Genomic DNA, 15,500 nt, shown 5'->3' with positions numbered 1-15,500 from the left:
TCTTTAAAAAGTAATTTTTTTCCAAAGGATACCCAGCAAATCAAAATGAAAAACTGACAAAGACTGACTTCAAAAATTGCTTTTGGGGAAAATCAAATGAGAATTTTCCTTCATCTGTACCCCCCAGCCACTTTTTCAGTCATACAATATATAGAGAGACAGAAAACTTTGCATCACTCCACATCAACACCTGTGCTTGCTCCTGCAGCCTCATGTTCCCTGACAGTCCGCAACACCAGCTTTTACCACAGGGAATGACCACCACTGTGTACAAAGAAGCAAATAAACTGTCTACAGAGAGCTAAAAGAGGGGCAGCAGAGGCCTTATGTTCCATAATAATACAATTCCCAAACCACCATTTTACAGCAAAATGAGTTATACCTGGATATATTCACGTGGCTCTATCAGTGAGGGAGTATTTACTCCTTGCTGTAATACATAGTAGTGCCACTTTAAATACCAGACAGATCTCTTGACCCAAGCACATAAAGAGAAAGGCCAAGATTTGCTCAGATTTGCTCCCATGGGTCTGTTGTCTCAATCATCCCTTCCTGTTGTTGGTACAGCTCCACCCAAGCACCACTCCCACATCTGCAAAAAGCTAGATCATCCTCATAGTTAGTTGCTGGAACTAGGGCTTAGTTTACACAGCCAAGTATTTAAACATAGCATGCTCTTAAAATGGCAGAAAAAAGGACATAATCCAGTGTATATTGACAATGTCAGAAAATAAGAAATAACTACAGATCTAATTCTCTTTGCAATATATGTAAATTTAAGTGTCTATGTAGTATATGATCCCTACTTAAAAATGTCAGGAAAATGAATAGGATATGAAAATGGTGTTGATTTCCATGGAAGTTGACAGAAAAGCTAAATATTGAACAAAGCTAAGATGGTTTCAATACTTATCTTATAGAACAATAAATCATACAAAAAAATCCCAACCCACATCAATATTTGTACTGTAGCAATCTTTCTAATGGCATGGCTAAAATTTAATCTTCAATGGAAGTCATTCAAACTGCAAAAAGAGGCAATAGTAAATTTTAAATACTTAACTGCAGTATTTTAAAAACAGGAAATGATCATGTAAAAGCAATACTATGTAAATGGTTTATGATGACTTTTTTAAAGTCCCTCATTGCAATTGCAAGAGCTTCCACCAAATTACTAACACTCTAAAGCAGCAGGGAGCATGTAATGTTATGCTGCACTCAGTTTGTCAGAAGCCTGAATACCTGTGCTTTTTTCCATGGCCAAACTGATGGGCTACCACTGAGCATATGCACAATCTTTTCCACTCCAAGAGCTAGTGATAATGACAGAATTTTGCATGTTATTGCTGAATGAATTAAAATTGGCCAGTCAGATTTCTAACATACAACTGCACACATTTCTTGGAGCCTGAAGTTTGCTGAGATTTGCATAACTATTAGTAAAGGTGAAGAATTGAGAAATGAAGGAAATGCCTATTAAGGGAGGGTCACCAAAGAGTAATGAGGCAGGCACATCCAGCAAAGGACAGAAAAACTGATGGCTCTGTAAGGAAAGATAAAAGTGGTTTATTTATCTTTGAAGACGTCATCTAGGCAAAGTATGGAACTCAGGAAAGATTCAGGCAGCAGGCAGTAACTAGAAAATATTATTTTTGGAGGGCAGAAATGGCTGCTAGAGAAACAAATTTCTGAGATAAAACCTTCCTTTTAAAGTATGTTGTGAAAATGTTGGCAGGGTAGCACAGAGACATAGGGACACACATATCCTGTTAATCTTTACTGTGGTAACAGAGATGAGAGCTTCTCAGACTGGAAGAACAGGGAAGAAGGCAGAAGACACTGGAAAATATTTGGCAAGTTCTTCTCTAGTATTTGCCATGCTGGAAGGATCTAAGGGGGCTCTGAAGCCAGGTGGCTCATCCCACTCATCTCTGATAGAGCAACACAGCTCTGTCCTGGAGTGAGGCAAGGAAGCCCAGAGGCTTGTACAGCTCAGTATGGCAAATCTCCCCTGAGAAAGCCTGGAATTGTAGGGCTTTCTCAGTCCTCCTTCTGATCCTTTTATTATTTTCCATGAGATTGTGACACCAATTTCAACCCCCTCCAAGGTGTGGCAAAGGCTTATCTTGTTCCAGAGGAGAGGAAGGAAGACCAATCACACTACCTGGAAGACCAAACAAATGTGCCATTTGTAGATGTGCTGGCCAATACAACCTGGTACCTTTCTTATCAGCTGTTATGATGAGCTGTTTGCTCACCAGCAATTTCCTCTGAACTGCTTACTTCAAAACAGATTTACCACAGATATTTACTGGAGACACTGACCATGACAAAACAGATTTCCCAAGGTAGTAATTCCAAAAATTACTCTGCAAAATCTGACTATTCCATCATCTGCTACTAACACAGTTCTAATGCAGTTCCACCTCTCTATCTCCATCCCAGCAGCAGACAAAGAGACATGTTAAATTTACAGCAAACTGGCTCATTTAGGCTGCTGCAAAAGGAAGTCTCAAAGAGCTCAGAACAGGCACAGGTATCATCAGTCCATGGAATTTTCCCTCCATGTGGGTTTAATTGCTAAGGAATGGTGAAAGCACAACTACTTTTTGCTCAAGCAAAGCTACTTGAGAATTCACTGACAAAGCTATTTTTCAGTGAAAAATTAGGGGTTTGAATAGTTTATGTTTTACTGCAAAACACATCTGTATGGATTTCTGATAGCAAACCCATAAACCACAGTCTCTTTGCCATGATTAAAAAAAAAAAAAAAAGTTTTTTTCTTTTTAGCCAACTGCTTTCCAGTTACCAAAACTCAAAATGGTTTTGGTTGGTTTGTAAGAAGTGAAAAATTTCCACTGAAGAAAACTATTCCCCTGATGTTTCTCTCTGACTGCAACAGAACAGTCCAGGTGTTGAGGATCTTTCTGGAAGATCAGTGAGCAAAGCCGTCACATTTGGGTTTCAAACAGCAGCAGAACTGGTCCAAAAATTCTTAGCAGGCCAGCACAAAAAAAAAGTTAGGAATGTTTTGTGGTGAATTTTTTTCCATATATGACTTAGCTAGAGTCTTGGCTCTCAGCCATTCAAAACAAAAAAATCCTTTCAAATTTAGAGTGAGCTTTGAAAGATACATGAGTAAGAAAGACTGCACACAAATAAAAGCACCTGATAGAGCTGCTAAGAAATACCAAGTAATAAGAAATTACTATTTTTTTAGATTTTTCACAGCACTCATACTCTGTGTTTCTCAGTTCATTATCTATATATATTTTAATTGAGGCCTAAAGGAGCATATTTTTAATAAAATTTTAGAAAAATATTACACCAAAGCATAGCTCAAAATACCCTTCTCCAAAATAAGGAGTTCTATCCCATCCAGAAGAGTAAACCCCACCATCTACTAGGGAAGAAAATTAACTCTGAATGTAATTTGCTTAGCTGAAAGAAAAGATTATTGGTTTGGTATGTAGACATGCTCTATTACTTATTTCTTTTTTTTAAAACATAACCTTAAAGCTAGACACTTAACAGAGAATAGTTAAAGGCAGATTTATGCTGCCATGAAATGTCAGTAGAATCTTACTCTTTGCCTTAAGTTGGCAAGCATTTGACTTTTTTACATAATCCAACATCTGCTGGAAGCTGTGGGATGTTTCTGGAAAATACCTGACCTTTTTATTATTTTTTTTTATTATTATTACTGGAAAAACACTACAGGAAGTACTGATTCTAGCCTGTAAAGTATAAATATCCACAGTTAAGCTCATTTCTGCAGAGGCAATATTTGAAGTGTAAAAACTGTACAGGAGAACTTCAATCTGAATTCAGCACTGTAGGAAAATCTAGTACATTTTTTTTTTTCTTTTTTTTTTTAATAAGTTGCAACTGAATTTGGCATGCCCACTTCCTTGGCCATTTGAAACAAAAGTGTCTCACAGACATGGTGCACGTGGTCCACAGAGATACCAACTTTTCTCTGCAGCCCATCTGACATTAGCAAAGCCTGCAAGACACGGTGTGTCTTGTCGCTCTGAGATGGAAAGTACTCAAGGCAAGGAGTGGCTAAAGGGTGACTACAAAACTAGATTGAAGTAAGAGTGAGATAAGACAATTAATTTACTACTTCTTGGTACAGCCTGCCAAAGAAAACCCCATGTACCTCATTTTCAAGAAAGTTTCTTAGAGAAACTTGAAATTAGTGATGGAATTTTGAGTAATCTCAAGCATGCTAAGTAACTGTAGTTTATTATCTACGAAATCATCTGGTTTGGTTAAAACTCAAAGCAAACCTGAGCTCTCTGGTAGCTCCAGAAGCATATTGCAAGCCTGAATGATGCAAAGAATACACCCTTTAGCACAAGAAATATCCAACTACACCATTTTTCTTCTGGCAGAATAGTAGCCTGTGTACTTTTTTCAGAGCCTTGCATTTCCTGAATTGACTTCCAAGACCAGATTGGCATCACAGCTTCAGTTCATACCTCTGAGATGTCCAAGAATACTCAGACATGGTCATCACACATCTAACTGGTGCCCAAGCTTCTCTATCAAGCACAGTGTAACTCTACACAATAAAGCTACAGTCCTTTGTGCAAGAGATCAGGATTCTTCAGTAGACTGCTTGAAGTGTGGATCGAATTTCAAGAGGAACTAAGAACCAACAGTAATCTATCCCAGATTCAGCATTAAGTGCAAAATGTATTTGTTCTATATTGTGTTCTTTAACAAATTTACAGAACAATCAAAACATATACTAGAAGAAAAAACCTTCACATAAACGTTTTCTTTAGGAGAGAAAAGGATAAGGTAGAAAATGTAGTAGGTATGTGTTTTGTAATGAAACATTCTATTGAAAACCCCTCAGTTATATTGATGAAGCTGTTATGAGAAGTCATCAGGAACCAAACTGATCTTATTTAGTTGTCAAGACTATGATGAACTACTCTGCTGCATTTTTTACAGAAGGATGTAGCTAATGGAAGAATCACCTAACTGTGGGAAAATATCCACACATCTGAGAAGGGCTAGAATTTGGCTTCTATCATTACTTTTATCAGAGCTTTTATGCTTTCTGTTTGTTGAAGAACACTGGATCAATTCTACATTTAGTGATCACATTTATTAATTAACATATTAACCAAGTCCAATTATTCTTACTGTGATAAGGGCCCTCATGCCTCAGCTCTTCCACGAGTCCCCTGTTTTCAAGGACTGTGACTGTATATCCGTGTTTTGCCAGGATGCGCTGACAGAGCTGACGATCAGTTTCATGGTGAGCAGGAGGTGCATACAGAATTGCTCTTCTCGTGTGGCTTCCAAAGTACTGGAGAATGGAGGCATCGATCTAGAGCAAGCACAGTGCAAAGACAATGATGGTGAGATAGGACATTCCTCAGCAGTACAAAATACAGTTGCTGCTTTTCACAAAACGCAGCTAGTAACTTACTGTGGCAACAGTGAGAATAGTTCTAGTATAATTAAGAATTCGCTTTATATCAGGGACTTCAGACCACAAATTCCATTTTGTCTGGAGATTTTTTCTATCTTCATTTTGAACCGATGCTATAAAGTTTTAAAAGCCAGCCCTGGTTAGGACTCAAGGATCTTTAAAAAATGTTCTTCCCTTTGTGGAAACAACTTTCCTGAAATCTGAGCTTCTCTGGTGAGCTAGTAACAGCAATTGCTATCTGTCTTTGACTGTGGCTGTGGTCACCTGAACAGAGAGGCCTTGGGAGGTCCCATGTGAATTGTTCCAAGGAATGCGGGTCCTGTGCAGATGTAAGTGCAGACATCTGAGTTTTGCTATGCAACATTATTAAGAAAAATAAGAAGAGTACTGGGGTAAAATCAGACACAGGAATCCTAAAGAGAACTGGAGATTACTGTGCTCTAGAAAGTTAAATGTAACCTTGTCAGTCCTTTATTGACTTATTAGTCCAACACCATCTAGCCCACAGGAGGACTGGCAGACAGATTTCTATATAGGAGAAAGTGGAAAGGCATCTGATGTCCCCAATGAATCTCAAGGAACACTTGGATTATCTACCACTTACTGTCTTCCCATATAGTGCCTAGGGACAATGGCATCTAGAGAAAACCCTTCCTCTAGATCTACCCTGGGGCATGAGCTTCTTGAAAGAAAAAAAAAAATGGAAAAGAGACACCCCAAACACATAAACATAACATTCATTTCTGAAAAGGGCAAATCACTGGGCTGTTGCCATCAGATCTTTGGGTAAGGGGGATATTTTATGTCTTAAATAAATGTGGAGGGCTAACCCTGTCTGGAAGCCATGTGCCCACCAAAGCCACCCTACCATTCCCCTTTCCAACTGGACAGAGGGGAAAATACACTGAAAGTCTTATGGGTAGAGATCAAAATAGGGAGAGATCATTGATTGATTACTGTCACAGGAAAAAACAGATGCATCTTGGGGAAACTGATTTGTTTGATAATAAATGGAATTAGAGTGAGATAATCAGAAATAGAATCAATACGCCTTTCCCCCACCCCTCCCTTCTTCCCAGGTTCAACTTCCCTCCCAAATTCTCTACCTCTCCCTCAGTGGAAAAAGGGGAGCTGAGACTGGGGGCTTGGTCAGTTCATCACACTTTGTCTTTGCTGCTCCTTCCTCCTCAGTGGGCGGACTCCTCACACTCCTCCCCTGCTTCAGTGTGGGGTGCCTCCCATTGGAGACAGTCCTTCATGAACTTCTCCAACATGAGTTCTTCCTACAGGCTTCAATTCTTCAAACTGTTCCAGCGTGGGGCTCTTCAAGTGGGCCCAGTCCTTCAGGAACAGACTGCTCCAGCATGGGTTCTCCATGGCCTGCTGGTGCATCTCTACTCCACTGCAGACCTCTGTGGACTGCAGGCGACAGCCTGCCTCACCACGGTCTTCATCACATTCTAGAGGTAACTCTCTGCTCTGATGCCTGAAGCACTTCCTCCCCCTCTTCCTTCACTGACCTGGTGTCTGCAGAGTTACTCCACTCATGCATCCTCACTCCTCTCTCTGGGTTGCACAATCACTTTTTTCCCCTTTTTAAATCTGTTATTCCAGAGTTGCTACCACCATCATTGATGGGATCAACCTTGGCCAGTGGCAGTTCTGTCTTGGAACCTGCTGGCACTGACTGTGTGGGACATGGGGGATGGGGAAGCTCCTGGCAGCTTCTCACAGAAGCCACCCTAGTAGCCCCCCCAGCCAAACACCTTGCTGTTCAAACCCCAATAAAACAAAGCATAAAAATAGGTTGCTCAATGTGGGAATAAAAACACCATTAAAAACCAAGACTTTGTTTTGGTGAAATATATTTGTCTTTAGCATTGAAACATACCAGCAGGGATTAAATTCAGGTCATTAAATTACTTCTGTGCAAGTTTGTGAATTTCAACCTGACAGTTGTCAGCAGTTTAAAAGTTAAGTTATTTCATAACTCCTAATTTTAGTAAGCTTATCACTGGAGATAGGAAGTACTACACAAACAAGTCACCACATTTTTTGCACAGTAGACTAGACTGAAAAGAGACAGATGCTTTTATACAAATAAATTTCATTCAAGATGTGTCCAGTTGTTTATAGGCCTGGGATCTAGTGCTAAAGTCACTCTGCTCAGTAGTGCATCCCTTGAGTGTGAGATGCAGTTTTACATTGTGCTTGGCTGAAGAGTAAGCTATTCTGCAGCAGTAAAGAGCACAAACTATTCCAGAGCCCTTTGCTTCCAACAGCAAATGTTCTTTTGCTTCAGAGCAGTCATTGCCCATGGAAAGCGTCAGAATTATTGATGAAGGGACCCTGAAAAAATCTCAATACAACACTATCAGTCTTCCACATATACTTGCTAAATGTGCAACCCAAAACTAGTTTAGAAACCGAGATATTCAAGTAAAGGCTGATCACTTGCTGGCCAGAGTAAGCACACATAGCAGAGGGTGAAGTCATCGGAACTGTGTTAGGTCACCTGTTTGACAGCGTTCCTGACATCCCAGAATTTTTAAAACAGTGTTCTCAGATGGCCCTTGCCCACCACAGCAATGTCACTCTTGTCCCCTTCTCCCTTTGCCCCTCCTTCCTCTCCTCTTATCTTCTCTATTTCCTGTTCTCTCGCAGCGCCAGCAGCTGCTGGCAGCCCTTCCTCTCCATTTCCCTCCCTCCCTGTTCCTAAATCCAGCCCTTGTCCCAGCCCCCCTCTTGTGCTCTCTCTCTTCTCTTCCAGGCATTCCAGCCAAACACTTCCTACTTTTTATTTCACTTGCATCGTGGAAGAAACCCAGAAGACAGAGACTCCTCTTGCTTTATTTTGCAAGAAAATTCCATTTTCCATCCCACGTGTGCTGCAGGGGTGAACTGAGGACACGTGGGGAGTACACAGGGGCTGCGGACCGGACAGTCTCTGCTCCAGTTCCATTTTTGCTGGCGATTCTGCCTTCTCCCGCTGCCGTCCGTCCCCGCGCCGCCTGGGCTGAGGGTCCTGCCTTGAATGTGGCGTCACTTTGTGTGCCCGCTCCTCGCTAACGATTCCTGGCACTTCTATTATGCCAGGAAAACACACCTTTCTGCATGGAAGCAAAGCCTCCCGCAGTGTCACCTCAAGTATTTTGTTTCAAACCTTAAGAGGTCCTGCCTCAAGCACCCAGCAATGGCTCCGTTCCCCTGAGGCCAGTACTCCAGGGCCAGCATCCCAGGGCTCTCCCACTGGCACATCTGCTGCAACAGGCCTTGCTTGGCCTCGGTGCCCTCTGGGCCCGAGGGACGAGGCACAGGGGACAGGGACCAACCAGCCCCGAGGGGTCCCCAGGGGTTCAGCCCGCCCGCCTGCAGCGGGATGTGCCGGGGAAGATCCCCCCTCAGCTTCAGCCTTGACGCGGAAGACATCTTCCTCAGGTCTCTGGGGAAGGGCTACAGTGCTGACAACGCTCAGGCAGTGGCAGTGACAAATATTCAACAGAGCACTGATAGCAGCATAGGAGAGGGAAAAAAAAAAAAAAAAAAGAAAAAGAAAAAGAGGAAGTTCAGGCAGTGGCAGTGACCTGGGTCATTTCCACAAAACACAAAGGCAATGGCCCGGAGCGGCTCCACGGGGCCCACACAGCCTCCGGCTCCCACCAGGCGCCGTCCCCGGGCTGGGGGATCAGAGGGCTTCGACAGCCCTCACAGACAGAGCACAGCACCGGCTCCTCCGGGGGCTCTTCTTGGGACACTCCGGAGACACGCAAATGCCGCTGGGGCAGCTGCAGTCCGGAGCCTGCTGCCGCAGTGCTGGGAGGGACCGAGCAGGGACACACACCCACCTGGGCCCCGGCCCCCTGCCCACCGCCCGGGCGCTGGGTACCGGCACTGGGTATCGGTGCTGGGTACCGGGTACGGGCACTGGGTACCGGCGCTTTTATCCACTTTTATGTGGTTCTAATGCTCCCGAAAAGCCGCAACGGCGTGTGACATAGAAGCAATTCAGCAGCCTAAATTTAACAGCTTGACCTGATGTCTAATCTGGTACTATTTAATAATATGATGTATCTCCACACCTTTTAGGGTGCTTGCTTGAGATCCATGCTTAGTGTTGCCAGATTTATTTTCTCTGCCCTGTCCTTTCATAGCTATTTGCAGTCCAGGTTATACATGCCACGTGTCTTCTGTTTGTTTGCCAAGCCCATGCAGTGTAGGGTGGGTTGTCAGCTACACAGAATTTTTTTTTTAAATCTGGCCAAGTGCATGCTTGTAGCAAATGATTCCATACTTTTTTCCAAAGCTTTATACAGGATGCCTTGCATTTCTGGACATGCTGATCTAGTTACTACTAGATGTTTTTCAGAATTTCCAATATTATACCAATAACAGTCATGTTTATATATTTAAAGAGTCTGCTGGTTTTCATAAAATGTTTCTCAATCATAAAAATGAGGTCTGGGCAGAGAGTTAGTACAAGAGAAGCAGCGTACAATAGATGAAAATAAGCTGTTCACATATTTCCATGTTTTATGGTTCTGATTTTTTTGGCATTCCTATGATTTTAATGCACAACAGACTCAAACACACACAAAAAAATGGATGTATAACATTTTAAAAATTTGAGAATAAGGTAAACGGTCAAATGTTCCCATGTCCCAACAATTTTTTTAGCTCTTCCTCAGTTTGAAGACTCAGACTATTTGTTAGGAGGTCAGTTTATTACAGATTCAACATATCCTACATGAAAGGGATTGGTAAGAACATCTGCAGCCCATGTCATACCTAGAAAATGGTGTGTTTGTCTCCACAGAAATTAATGAGGCTTTACAGCAAGGCTGAGATTTCCCATGTGATTTTGGATGAGACCTATGTCAGCTTTGACATGATATATGTGCTCTTACAGCTTGCAAAATATTGCACTCAGCTGAGTCACTGACCTCATTTTAGGGCAATTGGCTGTTACACAGATGATCCACAGCCTTTTAACAACTGGTCCAAACAAACCAGAATGGGCTGTAAAGTAAATTAAAAAAAATGCATAAAAATGAATTTTGTAATTTTGTTTTCACTTTACTGAATAACATGAAAAACACAAAAGAAAACAAATTGAGCTCCATTAAAATTTATTAAAGATTTTTTTAAAATTGTATCAAATGTATACTCCTTTGATGTCTTAACAAACAAGATAAAAGGCCCAGTTTATATAATATAAAAGCTGAAGAATTATGTATACATCCTTTTGGAACTGAAAATAGACATCCATTTTCAGAGTTACAATTCTTAGTTCAGTTTGTCTGCAACTTCCAGGGAGCTGTGAAGTTCTCTATTAAAAAGAAAATGTTTTGACATTTCCCTTGAAACTGGTATATCCAATTCTAGGTTATGAATGTATAAGGATATAATTGATTCTACTAGTCTCTGAAGCTTTCCTCTACTGTACAGAATTTCTGGGTTGTTCCAAAAATCTAGAATTTGGTCAGTAACTGAATCTTATGATGTATAATTACTGTTTTTGTTTTGGCCAAGAAGAAAATAGTGAAGATATTTCAAGTTGAAGAGAGCAAAACAGTTCCTTGGCAGCTCTTTCAAATTCCAAGAATATTACATAATTCCATAAATATTGATGCATTGTCTATGCCTGGAAAAGAAGCAAATATACAGTTTGAACTGTTGCCATAGAATTTCACTGACCATCACTTCAACTGCAGAAACAAAATTCTCTATCCTAACATAATGGCCCTACTCATGTCAGCCTAAGCTTCTCTCAGGAAAGAACTCAAAAACTCTGAATCATCTTTTCAGCTACCCAGTTCTGGTGTCATTAGCCCCACATTAGCTTGTGTGGATTACAAGCAGCCACTTCTCACAGTGAGCTAGCCAAGACTGTCAGAGACTTGGTCCAGTAGCTTCAAATAACTTGACTGCAGCTTACTTTAACCCCACTACTTCCTGCAGGTACTGAGCAGGTGCAAAAGAGGTGTATGAGCCACTGTGCAAACCAAAAGGCCTTTGCATGAAAGCAGAGTGCAACAAAAATACCACAAAGGAAAACCGGCCTTATAAAAACAAGGCCAGCACCATTAGCAATATTCACAGGCAGTGAACAGCCTAAATTCCCATTTAACTAGCAAAGGAAGTCAGCATCTACTTTTGCTACTAAATACCACCTAGCAGAACAACATTACAAAAAATACATGAATGGCACTCCAGAAAATACTGCACTATTATTGAACAGCATCAATAAGAAGAGTGATAATAAAAACTTAGCATGTGGTTCTAATGCCCCAAGCCACTCATTTATGGGACTATGCAGATGTTTAAGATGTTTATTAGCTCCAAATGTGACTTCTAAATTCCTTTTTGTGTTTGCATAGGAGTTCATAGAAATAGTAAGTTGATCATACTACCATTATATTTAAAAGTGTGCATAGCTGCTGTATCAAGAAATAAGACAGAAGTTAATTTCCTGTTTCACTTTCTGGAGGATATTCAAATGTGTTCGCATTATGTTCCATTGAATTTCCTAATCAGAAAGGACTGGGTTGTAGAATGAAATGGCTGGAATGTAATTCTGCTTTGAATTGTTTGTTGGATAAATACAGAACAAGCAATTAGATTATTGGCATTACTTTGATGGCTGTCTTCTGATGATATTATAAATCCAAGAGCAACACTGGAGTTATTTGCACAGTCATCACCGACACTCTGAGCAGTAAGTGCAGAGCTATTTTATCAAAATTCTTTTTGCTTTATGCCTGCATGTAGTACATGGTACCAACAGCCCTGTCTTGAGAACAGACAATGGAGCCAATCCTACCACTTACCAAAACACCTCATTTTGGAGGAAGTTGCAGCAAAGTATTGGAGTGAGATTCTGCCTCCATTTGCTCCTCATGTGTCCTTCTCAAAGTTCCCTTCCTGCAAAGCCTCCACCCTGCCCCGTTTTTCCTGACTGCTACCACAATAGCCTTGCCCTTTATCAGCAGAATATCTCTAGCTATCTGCTCAGTAAAAATAGTTGTTTCCTTAGTGCCATTTCATTTTACATTATAAAAGGGGAAAACAAATGTCCTGCATTCATAGGGGCAATGTGAATGTGGTATCATTCCAAGGAGATCAGTCATACCATACCCTCCTATGTTGATTGCTTTCTAGTTGCAACAGGTTTCATACTAGCAAAGTTCTTTGTTATTTTCTGAAAAGTTCTCGTTCCCCTACTTATTCTAAAAAATAGCTTTTAAGTTAAATTTATTTAAAAATGTATCAAACCTTGAAAGTGGATCAAACCCTATTATGCATAATGCAATCTTTTCTATTCAGATCTCTCACCACACTCCATTCTGCATAATAGCAAAAATCATCTTTTCTCATTCTATCATCTAGCTTCAATTCTCCTTTTTCAGATATTTACATTTCAAAAGTTCTCATTAGCTTTGTCTTCTCTTATTTCCACTTCCATTCTCATCTCCCTTTCTCTTCCCTTGCACAAATTCAACCATCTCTGTACACAATCTGTTCTGTACTTTCTGAGGTTACTGTTACTTTGCAGCTGTAGTTCCCTACTCTCCTCCATCTGCTTCCTTTCCCTTCTTCCATAACAGACTCAGCTCCTATCTCCTTTGTTGTCTGCTTATTCTGTCTGGAGCGGGCATATTCCATTAAAAAAATAACAATAGAGATGTGTCTTTAGAGGATGAAATTCACTAGAATTGTTTTTAATGTCTGCATTACTTCATGATGAATTTTGCATTAGACACAGTCTGATTTCCATTGACTGTGAAGTCCAGCTTTTTGCCTCTGACAGAGTGGAGCACTCATGTAAAGAGAGGATAACTCCACTCTGGGTGTCCAATGTTCTAATGTTCTAGTAACATTTTCTCAGCTTTTCAGTAATTTCACTGTTAATTTTCAAATATAGATGCTTGGCCCAGTAACCTATGCAAGATGTTCAACTGGATCTTCCTCTAGATGTTGGTTAAGACTAAACCATGATGTTTCCCTTTTTTCCCCCTTCTTTTTCTACACAGTATCTTTCAGATATGGCCACATCAGGCTATCATTATCTTGAATCTTTCATACTGTCCACTCCTAGGAAATGATATCCTATCCTGTTTGTTCAAAATGAAGCCATAAAAAGCCTTTTCTTATCCTTGCTGTTTCCTCACTTCAGTATAGCTCCTCTTTGAGATATGTCTTTTACACAAAACATAAGTGGCAGGTTCAGGGCCTTGAAAGGAAGGCAGCTTTTTTTTGACACACCTGTGGTATTTAATTTATTTGGATGCCAGCCTAACCCACTCATCAAGTTCTCACATAATCAGCTGTGTATCTTCTATGTTTTCTTGTTCTCAGCTGGCCTAAATAGCCAGGGGATATGAAGCAAAGTCTGATGAGTATCCATGAAATAATCTCCTTCAGAACCCAGTTTAAAATGGGAATTTTTTTGTTTGTTTTTTTGTTTAAATACATTCACAATGGCTGGAAAGCTAGTATGCCCAAAAAAGTGCCTATCACAGGAGTAATAACTATAAAAGGTGATTAATAATTTCCTCCTCCTTTTTCTCCATCTGTGGAAGAAATAAGGAAAAGAAAGAATCTTGCTTTCCAGGACCAAGCAGAAATTCCCATTGCCAGTATGGTGAACCAGGCTCACAATTTGAGCCAGGATGTAAAGCTTAATGGCTTGGGAATTGGACCTTTTAAGAAAAAAAGGAAAAGTGTTTTTGGGTCTTCTCTGACTGGAAAGGCAACTCAACACCAGGTATCTGCCCTCCTAAAAGCGGAACAGTCTAAATTCCTTCTACCTAGCAGAGGTACACCATCTACCTGGGCAAAATTACTTGTGTGCAGAGACATCTAAATTGCCTCTGGCTGAATTAATTCTGTGAGTGGAAGCACAGCTTAACAAGATAATTAGCTCTTCTCAAAACTGGCCAAGAAGCAGAGTTAAATTACTTAAGATAAGTGTAACAGTATTACAGCTGGCTGGCTGGTACCAAAAGTATTTCTGGCACAATACAGTGCCAAGAAAACCACACAGAGGGCTTGTATGGGGTTTTTTGTTGTTGTTGTTTTTGATAGCTATTCCAGTTTTGATGCTACAGCACCAGCTCTTCTCCCTACTATATCTATTCATAAATATTTCATCATTCCTGCCCTGCTAAACCTGCAGACAGCTTTCTGCTGGATGTGATATCACTCTCTACTGCCTTTAATGCTGGAGAATCAGAAATAAGCCTTCTAATTTTCATGCTTCAGATATTAACACTTAATTTTGTACTAGAAAATGTTGACCTCTGTTTCTGTGAATTTAAAGCTTCAGGACAAGATCTCAGTCAGCTTTTAAAACTATGTGATACCAGAGAGAGGAGTACTATGAGCTCTGCCTGGTTTTCCTGGCTATGAATGAAATCTGCATTTTTGCAATTTTAAAAAGACAGCTTTGCATTATGTGCCCAACAGGAAGGGCTCCATCTTAGAGCATCCTGGATCACACATTTAAAGATGTAATTGACAATGTCCATCCCCATGCTTCTTCCATACTTGTCTGTAACTCTCCAAAATGAGGTGAAAGTTGATATCAGAAATCATCAGATATCAGAAACTGGCAAAGCTGGACTTTTGCTAAGATCTCTTCCTTTGCTTCCAACATATGGCTCATACAAGATGCCAGGGTTTTTTTGTTTTGTTTGGTTTTGTGGGGGATTTTTGAGGCACTTAGTTCTATGCATACTCTGAATGAAGAAATTATTACATTTTGGAAGGGCATTTTTCCCCTGTAATAACAATCAGAACCAAATTCTCACAACAGGTTCACAGTACTGGATGTTTTTATGAAGGAAGCAAGAACAAAACCAGCCCCTACACAGAAGAGAATCTACAGTGTGACATGCTATCACTCAAAACCCCTAAACACTTTGTGCTACCTAAAAAATACTATCTCCAGCAGGGTCTTATTTTCCTTAAAATTTATTAATGAACTTTGATCTCATAAGACATGCTGCAGTGTTTGCTTTAAGTCACTGTTTAACTGTGTAATAGATTC

At 40.5% G+C, this 15,500-nt stretch overlaps 1 protein-coding gene across 1 annotated transcript in view; it reads right to left on the bottom strand.

Annotated features, from left to right (window-relative positions):
* Positions 1 to 15,500, bottom strand: part of CPED1 (cadherin like and PC-esterase domain containing 1) — a 143,812-nt gene that overhangs the window by 125,007 nt on the left and 3,305 nt on the right. The window contains exon 3 of the mRNA XM_054632090.2: positions 5,161 to 5,347. Within this exon, the coding sequence (XP_054488065.2) occupies positions 5,161 to 5,347 (187 nt within the window). The remainder of the gene's footprint in view (positions 1 to 5,160; positions 5,348 to 15,500) is intronic.

This window comes from Agelaius phoeniceus, chromosome 5 (genome assembly GCF_051311805.1).
Source record: "Agelaius phoeniceus isolate bAgePho1 chromosome 5, bAgePho1.hap1, whole genome shotgun sequence".
NCBI classification, from domain to species: Eukaryota; Metazoa; Chordata; class Aves; order Passeriformes; family Icteridae; genus Agelaius; species Agelaius phoeniceus.
Note: the sequence above shows the minus strand (reverse complement) of the source record. Positions and strands in the feature narration are given on the sequence as shown.